Source organism: Ochlerotatus camptorhynchus, unplaced genomic scaffold (assembly GCF_037179485.1).
Source record: "Ochlerotatus camptorhynchus isolate MF236.1 unplaced genomic scaffold, CSIRO-AGI_Acam_v1.1 ptg000370l, whole genome shotgun sequence".
Lineage (NCBI taxonomy): Eukaryota > Metazoa > Arthropoda > Insecta > Diptera > Culicidae > Ochlerotatus > Ochlerotatus camptorhynchus.
The window spans coordinates 3,533,946-3,546,875 of record NW_027040858.1 but is presented as its reverse complement, the minus strand read 5'-3'; the positions used below and the strand labels follow the sequence as shown (position 1 = coordinate 3,546,875).

General features: G+C 42.1%; 2 protein-coding genes across 2 annotated transcripts in view; one reads left to right on the top strand and one right to left on the bottom strand.

Moving 5' to 3' along the window:
• Positions 1 to 2,831, bottom strand: part of LOC135710084 (zinc finger protein 91-like) — a 39,840-nt gene extending 37,009 nt beyond the window's left edge. Inside the window, exons 1-5 of the mRNA XM_065232553.1 lie at positions 2,348 to 2,831; positions 2,159 to 2,281; positions 1,711 to 2,100; positions 956 to 1,456; positions 432 to 779 (exon numbers count right to left, since the gene is read on the bottom strand). Coding sequence (XP_065088625.1) covers positions 432 to 779; positions 956 to 1,456; positions 1,711 to 2,100; positions 2,159 to 2,281; positions 2,348 to 2,503 — 1,518 coding nt within the window. The 5' untranslated portion in view covers positions 2,504 to 2,831. The remainder of the gene's footprint in view (positions 1 to 431; positions 780 to 955; positions 1,457 to 1,710; positions 2,101 to 2,158; positions 2,282 to 2,347) is intronic.
• A 3,866-nt stretch (positions 2,832 to 6,697) lies between these two features.
• On the top strand, positions 6,698 to 12,067 carry LOC135710050 (uncharacterized). The gene is made up of 2 exons (XM_065232501.1): positions 6,698 to 6,797; positions 6,849 to 12,067. The coding sequence occupies exons 1-2, from the start codon at positions 6,698 to 6,700 to the stop codon at positions 12,065 to 12,067; spliced, it is 5,319 nt and encodes a 1,772-aa protein (XP_065088573.1).
• The last annotated feature ends 863 nt before the right edge of the window (positions 12,068 to 12,930 follow it).

The following is a 12,930-nucleotide window of genomic DNA, read 5'->3' as shown; positions in this document are numbered from 1 at the left end:
CGGACACCGTTTACGCGGTTTCCATTCACATTTTCTCTATTATCCGCATTTTTTGGGGGTTAACTGTGATTTTAGTTAAAAACAAGTTTTTTTTTAAGGAATACCCGTTGGTTTCATATCGGTTGGTGGCTCGGCTGCAAAATGGCAATGGAAAACTCACACTGTTGTACAAAGTACAACGCGCAAGTACTCGTGTTACAAAAGTTGGCGCGAGTAACGGCGGGTTAAGATCGCGAAAATAGTATGAACTACCTTTGAATGGTCCTAAAACTAAATGATCGAACCACCCGAAAAAAGCCAAAACAACCTTAAATTCGCTTAATGGGTTATATTCATAACAAAATTTAACATTATGGATGTTTCCTAATTAGAACATTCAAAGAAATTATGAAATATGATGATGATTGAGAAACGTTGCTCAGTCTACAAACCTTATGATGCTGAGCCTGGGAAAGACTGGGCCAAGTAATTCCACAGAGATCACATGCCACTGGCTCATGGTGGATTAAAATGTGACGAGCTAGGGTATCGGCACTGGACTCTCCTATTCCACAGTGGGAACATTTGATAGAGGATGTTTCATTCGAAGAATTCTCTACCACCATTTTTTGGTCACTCCTGGGGGGATCTTTCAGGATAAGTTCACCAGAACTCTTCTGACTCGAGAAGTCATCCTGAACAGCATGACACCCTTTCGAATGACGCTTTAAAAGATGTAGGTAGAGAAATTTCCTCGAGCATTTAGCACACTCGTAGTTCCGTTTAGTGTGTTGCATTCTCTGAAATGAAAAATAAAAACAGTATTACACAAGGAAAAATATAATAAATGATTTCGCAAATGATCCAAATTCGCTTCAGCTTGAGTAAATTTACAAAGTGACACAATCTTGAGAAAAGTACATATACATATTACCCACCACTAATTTCAATTAATATGAAGCAAAGTAAGACAAACCTTATGATATCGGGCTCTGCCAACGCCTTCAGAAATGATGCCGCAAATTTTACACTTGGTGGGCAGATGAGACTGTAACATGTGATTATGTAAAATACTTTCACTGTCACACTCTCTGTCACAGTGAACACACTTTATGACAGACAGGGCTTCGGATGATCTACTTGGGGTATTCTCGACCTCAGTACCTTCAACAACATTCGGGGTAGAGGATGAATCCAAACTGGCGACTAAGATTTCATGGCCAGAACGCGTAGTTGTTTTTTCAGCTGAATTTATCGTTTTTTCCATAATATCCGTAACTTGATTTTGGCATTCCTTCTCGTCCAGTAAAACTCCTTTACGACGATGACCAATTGTCATATATCTCGCAAGGTTCGCTGAAGTTTTGGTCTTCATTGGACATAATGGAAAGTGTGCTTGATATTCTTTTATCTTGAATACTCTCCGGCAATAGGGACATTTTTGCTGCATTGCTAACATACACGCGTATTTTGCCCTCTGTTATGGCGATAAAGAAAGTATTGCTCAGTAAAAAAATATGGTAGGAGAATGTCAACATAGGGTGAGAATGGCTTTGGATCCCCCTAGACTATATTCCAAGAATGGGAAAACAATAATTTACAACGTCCATGATGTGATGTGAGCATCTTTTGGATAGATTTCTGATTAAATTTCTTTAGAAAAAAAAAATCCCGAGCTTTAAATAGGGTCTCGGGTGACTGAAGCCGTTCTCCACCCAACGTAGTACTTACCTTATGACAAAGACGCAAGTGTTTTGTTAAAAATGTCATTCCGCAAATATCGCAAGCAATATCTGACTGCAAATCCTTGTCGGATTCGGATTCCTTGTCCGCATCGTTGTCAGTATTCAAATTAACACGCGAATGCTCACTCAATCGATTATGAAGTTCTTCATTTGCATTACTACTCTGCTCTCCCCGCGATAGCTTCAAATTATCAGCATCAGAAGTCATATTTTCCACTTCAATAGGAACTTGTTCCTCTTCCAGGGCATTATAGTCCGCAGTTACTGTTTTATCCCTGGCCTTACAATGACTCAAGGCATGATCATTCTTAAGCGATTCGGATCGGAAGTTTACCCCACAATCAAAACACCGTAGAAAGAAGCCATCGTGAACGTCCTGTAATACGATCCAAGCATACTATTTATTGTCATTTGTATTGAAATCCATCACTTACATGAACGTGCTTCCAGTAGGGACTCTCCGAATAGGCACGTTGGTCATTGCACAGAACGCATTGATGCAATTTGTGTTTTGCTTTTATTTCCTGATAGTGCAATTCTTTACCTTCATCTGCAATCTTTCGATGAAAACAACATGTTAATATAGATCGGTTAAAACGAATGCATCATTGATTTCCTCTTACCTCATGCAGGTCCAGATGGTTCCACAGCCCTTCCTTGCTCACATAGTCCTCGTCACATAGGGAGCATCGGAACATCAACCGTACGACGCACATCTCCCGATGCAGCTCCAAATCACCCTCCTGGTAGTGCTCAAGACAAATTCCACATTCAACCATTTTGGCTGAGATATTTAACAGCTTTGATTCCGTGGTTCGGCAGTTGCAGTGGTTCGTTGTAAAAATATCTCAAAATGACAAAATGACAAGCGATAAACGAGCCAACGTTAACGCATGTCTGTAATGGAAAGCAATAATGATATAATCTTCTTCCCTTTTTTCATGATAAACGACCTTTGTAATAAATCTCGCTCGGGCAGGTAGAAGGAAACGAACAAATTCGGTGCAAATATTTCATTAGGGCGAAATTGCTTTTGTAAACAATTACTTCAACCACCAATTTCTCGCAAATAAAAGCTCACTTCTGCAAATTAACGATGCCAGTTGGTAGAGGAACTATTCCTCTACCTGATGATGTCTTTAATTTGCATGTATGAGCTTGAATTCGCATTCGGAAATCAACGTTTACAAAAGCAAATTCGTTCTTTTTAAATGTTGACACTGAAGCGTTGGCAAGCTGCTTCACGAAGTGAAGCCGAAGATGATACACGTGTGTTAATGGGATTTATTTTGTTATGCTTTTCTCGATTCCGATCAAGCTACACAGCAAAAAAAAAATTGTAAAATCGATCAACATAATTCAAGTTGATGTATGAAATAATGCTGTAATAACAAAAATCAGATACAATATTACATCAGTAGATGAAATTTAGTTCGCAAAATCGATGTACATCGTACAACGTAATATTAAATAACCAGCGGAATGACCTCTATGCAGCTGTTTAGATGCAATGTTCAAAAACTTTTTTTTCTGTGGATGTCCTCAACCATGTATACTGCAACAAAGCAGGCAAGCGATATATCATTATCCTTCTACAGCTCCGATCAAGCTATATATTACAGAGAGATTCTATCGTGGTAGTAGTAGCAAGCGTTTTGCTCGTTTTGCTTTATCGTTGGTTACTTTATGTGTTTGGATTTGCTGCTCCTTAGTGTGCGTGCGTTAAACGTCACTAATCTCTATACATTCATAGCAGGCACTGCTAACTTTACGGCCAACGAGATCAATCCAAATTTGGGTTCAGTTTACTCTTAAATTGCAAAAAGTGCAGCGATGAGTAAATTTAAATCATGTTTTCCTGTGAAAAACCTAAAAAATCTACCGGAAAATGGGGAAAATTGACGAAAATTTTACTCAGTCTAGGAGAAGTACTTACAGACTGAGAGAATCTCTTTTCTCATATTCGGGGGATTGAACCCAGACCCATTGGGGTTAGAAAGCTGTAGCGTTTACCACTACACCACCGGCGCCGACGTTCAAAACATTGATGCAGATAGAGGCAGATGCATATCAATGAAATTTATATAAGGTCTGGGCCAACAGGCAGCTTGCTGGTGTTAGAAGCAAAATTTTTGTAAGCATTGCTGAACATCTGCGAACAGATAGAAATAAGTCACTGCCAACCAATGAGGTACAGAGAGAGGTGGCGCAGATCGTGAAATAGGGTTGTATTAGTAAACCAAAAAATCAACGTAAACGCAAGTAGTGACGTCACTACTTGCGTGTACTTGCGTGTATCGTACAGTGGTTGTGTGAGTGATTGCTTCACCTCGGTAATCCAGCTCATTGACTGCCAACAGCTGTTTCGTGTAAAAAGATAAACATTGCAATATAATACGAACATCACTAACCATTTGCACATTTCACTAACACCAATAAGCCATTTGGCCCAGACCTTATATAAACGTCATTGTATGCATAAGGCTGTCCACGAGACAGTTGCGATCAGCTGACTTTTTTGTTTACAGAAAAAATCAGAAAAATCCCACCGATCTCGGCTGGGATTGAACCCAGACGCATTGAGAAAAGAATGAGAAAGCAGTCATGCTTACCACTACACCACCGACGCCGGTCCAAAAAGAACTTTTGACTGATCACAGTAGAATTTCTGCTTTGTTTATGTTTACATTCTGCACCAGATAACTCTCACTCGAGATTTCTAGCTGTCAGTTTCACGAGAAAGTCTGATTGGATCAACAAACTTATTGTTTACATTCAGCATGTATGCACTTTTTCACTGCTATTTCGTATCACTCACCGCACAACATTATTTACCATGACGCCACCGGTTGTTATTACACTGTACACTCAAAAATATCACAAAACCAGTATTGATTAAGTTTTATGCATTTTATTATTAATCAAAATTTATACATTGGTCCGATTAATATTTTCTTCAAAACTATACTAAGTCCGATTATCGGAGTGGAATTCGATCAGTGTATACTAAAACGATCAAAAATGACAATGTCAAACATGAAGGCACTAGTCGTTTTTCAGTTCACGTTGAAGGTGGTAACGTTCTCAAATGGTTCTGCAAACATCGTCCGCTCATTGATCGAAAGAAGCATATAAGCCTGCCGGAAGTGGAATCAGAGCCTGCCATCAATGGCAACCCTGTATCGATTAGCCAATAATCTGCTGATGCACAGTAATTTCATCTATCTGTTCGACTTAACGGCCAAAGCGTTGAATATGACCATTCCGGGTGGACCCAAGTTTTAGCCGCCTATCAAAGATCAAAACGTCGGGTAATGAGGGTAATGATAAACCTGGGTTTAGATAATGATAATTTTATGGTACTGCTTTTGCTTTAATTAAAACTTTAATTTTTATTTTAAAACAATCATATTAAGCTGAGTACTGCGGACTCACTCAAGGTGCTTGTCACTTGGGAGCCAGTGTGAACTGCCAAGCGGGAGCCAAACATTCAGAAGCAGCAAATGCAGTTACTATTCTTATCTACCGTCAAGCATTGTAATCTCATTAAAATGCTCTATACTTTTTCATAACACATTCTTAATTTTAAGCTCAAAGATAAAAACCAACAAGCTTAGTGATGAAAGTATAAAAACCAGCATAGTTTTTATGAGGCAGCTGAGTTTTCAATTACAGTAAAACATACTTTGGCGAAACATGTATGTAAACAAACTTTGATAGAGTCATGGGGGCTCGAGCACTCCTGGCTCAGAGCTTTTGGCGGGAATCAACTGAGAAAGAGCAAATCAATTTTAAACTTGAGAAAATTTTCAAGCAGTTTTCCATTGGCTTGCAAAATAAAATTGGTCGACTCCGCAGTACCCAGATATTAAGCATTAAACGAAAAAGAAGCAGAAAATACATTTCCTCGAATAAACCGTATATGTATGCATTGCAAGCATATTTCGATTTTATACTATGGCAGGCATAAATAATTTTTATACTAAGTGTTAAGTGAAAATTCTAAACCTGTATTTTTGATTCAGTGTAGAGTAGGTCGATGTCCTATCCCTCAAGCGCAATTTGACAGTTCCCTAACTTGATTTTCTTGTTACGCGTCTTCCGGTTGGAGCAGGGCAGCAGAGAAAGGATCAGTATATTAAAGTTACCGTAGAGTACGGATGTAAAAAACAAAAAACTATACAGTCCATTTTTTATTTTGACCGCTGAGTTCCGTCCGAAACATTTGGTCCATTCGTCCCGGATGATGAATCGTGCGGAAAATAGTGGAATAGTAGTGATCGATCGTAAATCGGTGGAATAAAAGATTTCTGGCTCTTGAAGAAGCTGGAAAAGTGTGTTTTGAGCCAGTCATAGGGGCAGGCTGAAAAATTGTTCCATCCGATAAGCGGCCGAAGTTGAATTGAAATGGCGTCTGGGTGGTGCGGTCGATGAAAATAACGCGGTGCGCATGTGAAACGGCTTAGAAGAGCCGATTGCGTAGTGGATTTTCGCTGTGGCAGCCATCTTGAGACGGCTATTCAAAATTTATTCAATTGACGAACCACGCGGTGCGATTTTGAAAGGCCTGGAAGAGCCGAAAGTTGATTTTCGTTCCGTGAATTCGTTGTGGTAGCCATTTTGAAACGGCTTCCGAGAAAATTGAGTGATCCCTGCTGAAAAGGGAAGAAGAAAAAGTGTCGCACGGAAATTTAGCTTGTTGGAAAGTGCCATGCGACTAGTGATTGACAATTCGACACCGGTGATCCGGTGATTGAGTGAAGCATAGAAAACGAAAACAAAAAAAGAATAAGGAAGTTTTTAGTGGTATGCAGCTGCGTTCCGGGAAATTGAAGAAGCTTTTGTTCTCCTCGCCCGTTGCCTCTCCACTTGGTTCTCCTTTGTTTTTCACTCCCAGAGGGGCAGTTCCGACACCGATCCGTAGTGTGCGCGAGCAAAAAGAAGAAAAAGAAGCTCGGCTACGAGAAATCATTATGGCTGATACGGTGGCTGCTTTGGACGAGTGTTTGACGTCAACCCGAGGTAAGGTTGATAGAATACGACAAGCTATTGATGCTGCCGATGCTGATCACGGTAAGTTTAACATTCATGCCCTTAAACTATATGTTAAAACCGTGGACACAGCATATGATGATTTCAACGGATTCCTCAATCGGATCTACCTAGTTGATCCGACGAAAAGGGAAACGTTTGAGCCCAAGTTTATAGATTTTGAGGAGCTGTATCAGTTTGTGCGTATTTCTTTGTCGGAAATGATACAGCAGCATGAAGATGAGCAAAAATCTGTAGCTGATCTAGTCGTGGCTAAACAACTGGAAAGTGCAAAGGCTAACTCTATTAGCAGACTTGGCGGCAGTGGAACGACAGCTCCAGTTCAATTATTGCCATCTCTTTTACTCCAACAAACTCCGCTACCAACCTTTGATGGTAGCTATGAAACCTGGTATAAGTTTAGAGATCGGTTCACAGATGTAGTGAACAAATGCACCGGGGATTCTCCTGCCACGAAGTTGCACTTTCTCGACAAGGCTCTAATAGGGAAAGCTAAAGGAGCCATTGATCAACAGACGTTGAACGATAATAACTATGAGGGAGCTTGGAGAATACTCGCAAAAAGGTTCGAGAATTTGCGCAGGGTCGTCCAACCTCATATTGGACAGTTGCTATCGTTAAAGTCGATGGTTAAGGGTTCTCATGCAGAACTGACAAGTTTGCTTGATGCGAGGCTTGATGTCGTTGAAAAGCGACTGGAATCACTCGAGTTCCACAATCTGAAAATGCATGACAAATTATCAGAGGCAATGATTGTAAACTTGGTTATTTCCAAGCTCGATATTGACACTCGCAAGGCTTGGGAAGCGACAGTAGAGCATGGTGAGCTGCCAGAGTACAGAAAAACCATGGATTTTCTTCGACAGCATTGTTATATGCTAGAGCGGTGTGAACAGTCGTTGGGACAAGGAAAAACAAAGAATGTCGCGCTTAATCCTCGGATTCCTGCTGTCACCAACAAGGTGCACACAGCTACAGTTCATCAAGAAACCTGTTGTCTGGTGTGCAATGCCGATCACCTGATCGAGATGTGCGACACGTTCAAAGGGTTGAATGTCAACAATCGATACACGAAAGCGAAACAAATTGGATTATGTTTTGCTTGCCTGAAACGAGGACATCGTACAGCAAACTGTAAGATCGATAGCAGCAAACTGTGTTTGTGTAAAAGGAAACACCATCCGCTCATGCACTACGAAGTGAAGAAGGAGTCTACTGAGACGGCGACGGGCAATGCTGAGACAAGATCAGTAACTGAAGGTTCCGGTTCATCAGGTGGAGAACAAATTGTGGCTAGGTGTGAAGTTCCTGTTGTTCCGAATCGTTCGGTGAAGCAAGTACTGTTGGCGACTGCAATGGTTGATATTTTCGATAGTAGAGGTGTAGCGCACAGGTGCCGTGCGTTGCTTGATTCTGGTGCGATGGCGAGTTTCGTGTCAGAAAGAACGTGTGATTTGCTGGGTTTGCGCAAGGAATGCGTGAACGTTCCAGTTGTTGGCGTTAACGGAGCTAAGACAATTGTGAGGTTCAACATTAATGCCATTGTGAAATCCAGAACGACAGAATGCAGTTTCTCCCTGGATTGCCTGGTGGTGCCTCGAGTGACTGGAGCATTACCATCGTTGAAACTAGACGCAACTAGTTGGCCGATACCGAAAAAGTTGAAGCTAGCGGATCCAAAGTTTTTCAATCCGAGTCGCATTGATTTGCTAATCGGAGCCGAGAAATTCTATGAGTTGCTTCAGGATGGGAAGATTCTTATGTCAACAGATCTTCCGTTGTTGCAAGAAAGTTTGTTGGGATGGTTGGTTGCCGGACCAGTATACAACGTTCCAAATGTTGTTAGCGTTCAGGGTTACCAAGCTGAATCTGTGGATGGGCCTATGAAACGATTGGAAGAATTGATGAGGCGTTTTTGGACGATTGAAGATCAAACGTACGATCCGTTAGAGAACGATGATTGCGAGCGTCACTTCAAAGCTACTTATGCTCGAGCGGAAGACGGGAGGTTCGTGGTACAATTACCTTTTCGTGAAGGTGTGGGTAGCTTAGGAGAATCTCGTAACCAAGCAGAGAAACGCTTCAAAGCACTGGAAAACCGACTGGATAGAAATCCAGAAATGAAGAAGATGTATTCCGATTTCGTACATGAGTACCTAGATCTCGGACACGCGAAGATTTTGAATGAAGATGAGATTAAGGTCAATGGAGCATATTACCTTCCGCACCATTGTGTGTTGAAGCCAGATAGTTCGTCGACGAAATTACGAGTGGTGTTCGATGCATCCGCAAAAACCACAACGAGCTTATCGCTTAACGATGTGTTGATGGAGGCACCTGTCGTGCAGAGCCCATTGTTTGACATCGTGTTGCGGTGGAGATTGCCGAAGTACGCTTTCACTGGAGATGCTAAGCAGATGTATAGGCAAGTTGTGATGCATGCTGCTCATACGAAATACTTGAGATGTCTATTTCGGGATGACCGGACGCAACCAATATTGGATTTGGAGTTGCTCCGAGTAACATACGGTGTTGGTCCAGCTGGATTCTTGGCCACGCGATCGTTGGTACAACTGGCGAAGGATGAACAGAATGATTTTCCGGATGCTTGTGAGGTTGTTTTGAAGTCGTTCTATGTAGATGATGCACTTACCGGAGCAGATTCGCTAGAGAAGGCACGGAAGCTGCGTGAAGATTTACAAGTTTTACTGGGAAGAGGAGGCTTCAAACTACATAAATGGTGTGCAAACGATCCTGCGATTCTTGAAGGAGTTCCGTCAAAAGACCGTGAGAAGCAACTGCGCTTCGAAGAAAGTGATGTGAACGGTGTGATAAAAACCCTCGGACTCTTGTGGGACCCAGTGAGTGATAACTTTGTATTTCGAGTGAAACCGATGGTGGAGTGTGCGGCACCGCAAACCAAGAGACAAGTGCTTTCCGAGATCGCAAGACTCTTTGACCCTCTCGGTGTGTTGGGTCCAGCAATAGTGTTAGCGAAGATAGTAATGCAACAACTATGGAGGAAGAAAATCGATTGGGATGAGCCGATTCCCATTGAAGAGTTCAGGGTGTGGAACAAATTAAGATCCGAGTTGTGTGCAATAAACAACATGAAGATACCTCGTCGCGTTACCGTTGATAATCCGTCGGTGTTCGAGTTGCACGGGTTTTCGGACGCTTCGCAAGCAGCATATGGTTGCTGTGTGTACTTGCGTAGCGTGACCGTTGATGGCATCGTTGAAGTAAAGCTACTGTGCGGCAAATCGAGAGTTGCACCGCTTAAGGAGCTGAACCGTAAGGAGAAGAAAGGAGCACCACCGGAAGAATTAACCACGCTGAGATTGGAGCTGTGTGCAGCTGTACTACTAGCTAGACAAATGAAAACAGTGCGCGAAACCTTGAGTATCGACATTTCGCGTGTCGTGCTAAGGTCCGATTCGAGTATAGTGATTTGTTGGATTAGGAAATCGAAGCCTAACCAACCAGTGTTCATCCGCAATCGGATTGCGGAGATTCGCGAACTGACCATCGATGCTGATTGGTTGCATGTTGGAACGAAAGCAAATCCAGCGGACTTGGTGTCGAGAGGTGTACTACCTTTGGAATTAACGAAAAGTGACTTGTGGTGGAATGGACCGGAATTTCTTCGATCAAGTGTAGTTGATGAAACAGTAAATGAAGAAACCGAAGACTTGAGTGAAGAGACGATTTCAGTGACTGTAGTTACAGTGCCCGATGAAGGATTGTACGAAGTGATTCAGAACAGTAGTAACTTTCGCCGACTACAAAGAGTGTTCGGTTACGTAACCCGGTTTATCCGTAATTGTCGTGCAAAGCGAAACGAATCAGAATTTCGTCGTGGAAGATTGAACATTGCAGATTTTCGTGACTCACTGTACACTATGGTGAAGATTGTACAAAATGCAGTGTATCGCGATGAAATTAGAAGCGTCTTGAAAGGTGAACCGGTGAAGGGTAAGTTACGAAATTTGAATCCTGTTTTTGATAAGACGGAGAGATTGCTGCGTGTGGGTGGTCGAATCAGGAATGCCATACTACCGCTCGATCAGAAACATCCATTGATATTGCCGGAGAAGAACAACTTTACTGATATTGTCATCGAAGCAATCCACCGTGAAGAACTACATGTCGGTCTAAATGGATTATTGGCTAAAATCAGGCAACAATTTTGGCCAGTAAATGCGAAGCGTACGATCAAACGCGTCCTAGGGAAGTGCATCAAATGCTTCAGACTAAAGCCGAAGGATGTACAGCAGTTTATGGGTGATTTGCCGATTGCACGCGTCACCGCTGCTCAGCCTTTCGCTAGAACGGGAGTAGACTACGCAGGCCCTTTTTTGTTGAAGCAAGGTCGGTCGAAGACACCGATCAAGTCGTACGTTAGTGTTTTCGTCTGTATGACTACTAAGGCGATACATTTTGAGCTTGTGAGTTCCTTATCTGCAGAGGGATTCTTGGGGGCATTGCACCGCTTCGTTGGACGCCGTGGGAACGTCAGTGAGATGTTTTCTGATAATGGAACCAATTTTGTCGGCGCTGAGCGACAATTGGCCGAATTGCGAGAGTTGCTGAAATCTCAATTGCTGGAGAACAAGCTTGAAGATTTTTGTCAGCCTCGTGGAATCTCGTGGAGTTTCAATCCACCGAAGGCTCCGCACCAAGGTGGACTTTGGGAAGCCGGAGTAAAAAGTATGAAGAGTCATCTGTATAAGGTGATGAACGAATCGTACTTCACCTATGAAGAGATGACAACATTGCTGATTCAGATTGAATCCATCCTAAATTCAAGGCCTATAATACCACAAAGCGACGATCCGATGGATTATGATGCGTTAAGTCCTGGTCATTTCCTGGTTGGCCGAGAATTGACAGCTATAGCCGAACCGTTCTACGATGGTCTCAAGGAAAATACGTTGTCTCGTTACCAATTGATCCAAAAACGAAAGCAATCGTTTTGGCGAAGATGGTCATGTGAGTATATAACCGGACTACAGAAGCGCAGCAAATGGAACAAAACTCCCACGTTGCTTCGTGAAGGACTGTTGGTGATAATGAAAGATGATAATTTGCCACCGCAAACTTGGAAACTGGGGCGTATTATCAAAACTCACCCTGGAAATGATGGTGTTGTTCGGGTAGTAACCGTACGAACTAACAATGGCACGTACAAGCGATCTACAACGCAAATTGCTGTTCTACCCATAGAAGATGCAGAACGGACCAGCCAAACGGATAAGTTGAGCCATCCGGCTCCTGGGGGAGGATGTTAAGTGAAAATTCTAAACCTGTATTTTTGATTCAGTGTAGAGTAGGTCGATGTCCTATCCCTCAAGCGCAATTTGACAGTTCCCTAACTTGATTTTCTTGTTACGCGTCTTCCGGTTGGAGCAGGGCAGCAGAGAAAGGATCAGTATATTAAAGTTACCGTAGAGTACGGATGTAAAAAACAAAAAACTATACAGTCCATTTTTTATTTTGACCGCTGAGTTCCGTCCGAAACACTAAGTCTTTATTCTCTCCCTTTAAACCGACCTTTGCGTCGGCACGGAGAGTTGCGATTTAGCGTAACTTTTATACTATTTAGCTTCCTATATTTTTTGAGTGTAGTCTGAACGTACTATAATCAACAATCAATACGAAACTAACGATTTTAAATTGGCTCACCACTTTAGTAGCCTATTGGTCCCAAGCAAACGATTAACGTACCCTATTCTAGTCGAAATTCTAGTACTACGCAATGTTTGTTTTGATTCGCTATGAAAGTTTGACAGATAAAATGAGGGGTTATTGGTTTTTCCTATGTTTCGAGGGGTGAATCGATTAGCTTGGGACCGAAGAGAGTACCAGAGCTGAGCCAAAAAGTTGAGCACGTTATTTCGGGACCTTCTAGTCTTAGAGTTACCTCTATGCTATAATGCCTTGTTCAGACTGGAGAGTTATAACAACAATCAATACGAAACTAACGATTTTAAATTGGCTCACCACTTTAGTAGCCTATTGGTCCCAAGCAAACGATTAACGTACCCTATTCTAGTTGAAATTCTATTACTACACTATGTTTGTTTTGATTCGCTATGAAAGTTTGACAGATAACATCAGGGGTGTGTGGATTCATGCAGAACATGCAGGGGTG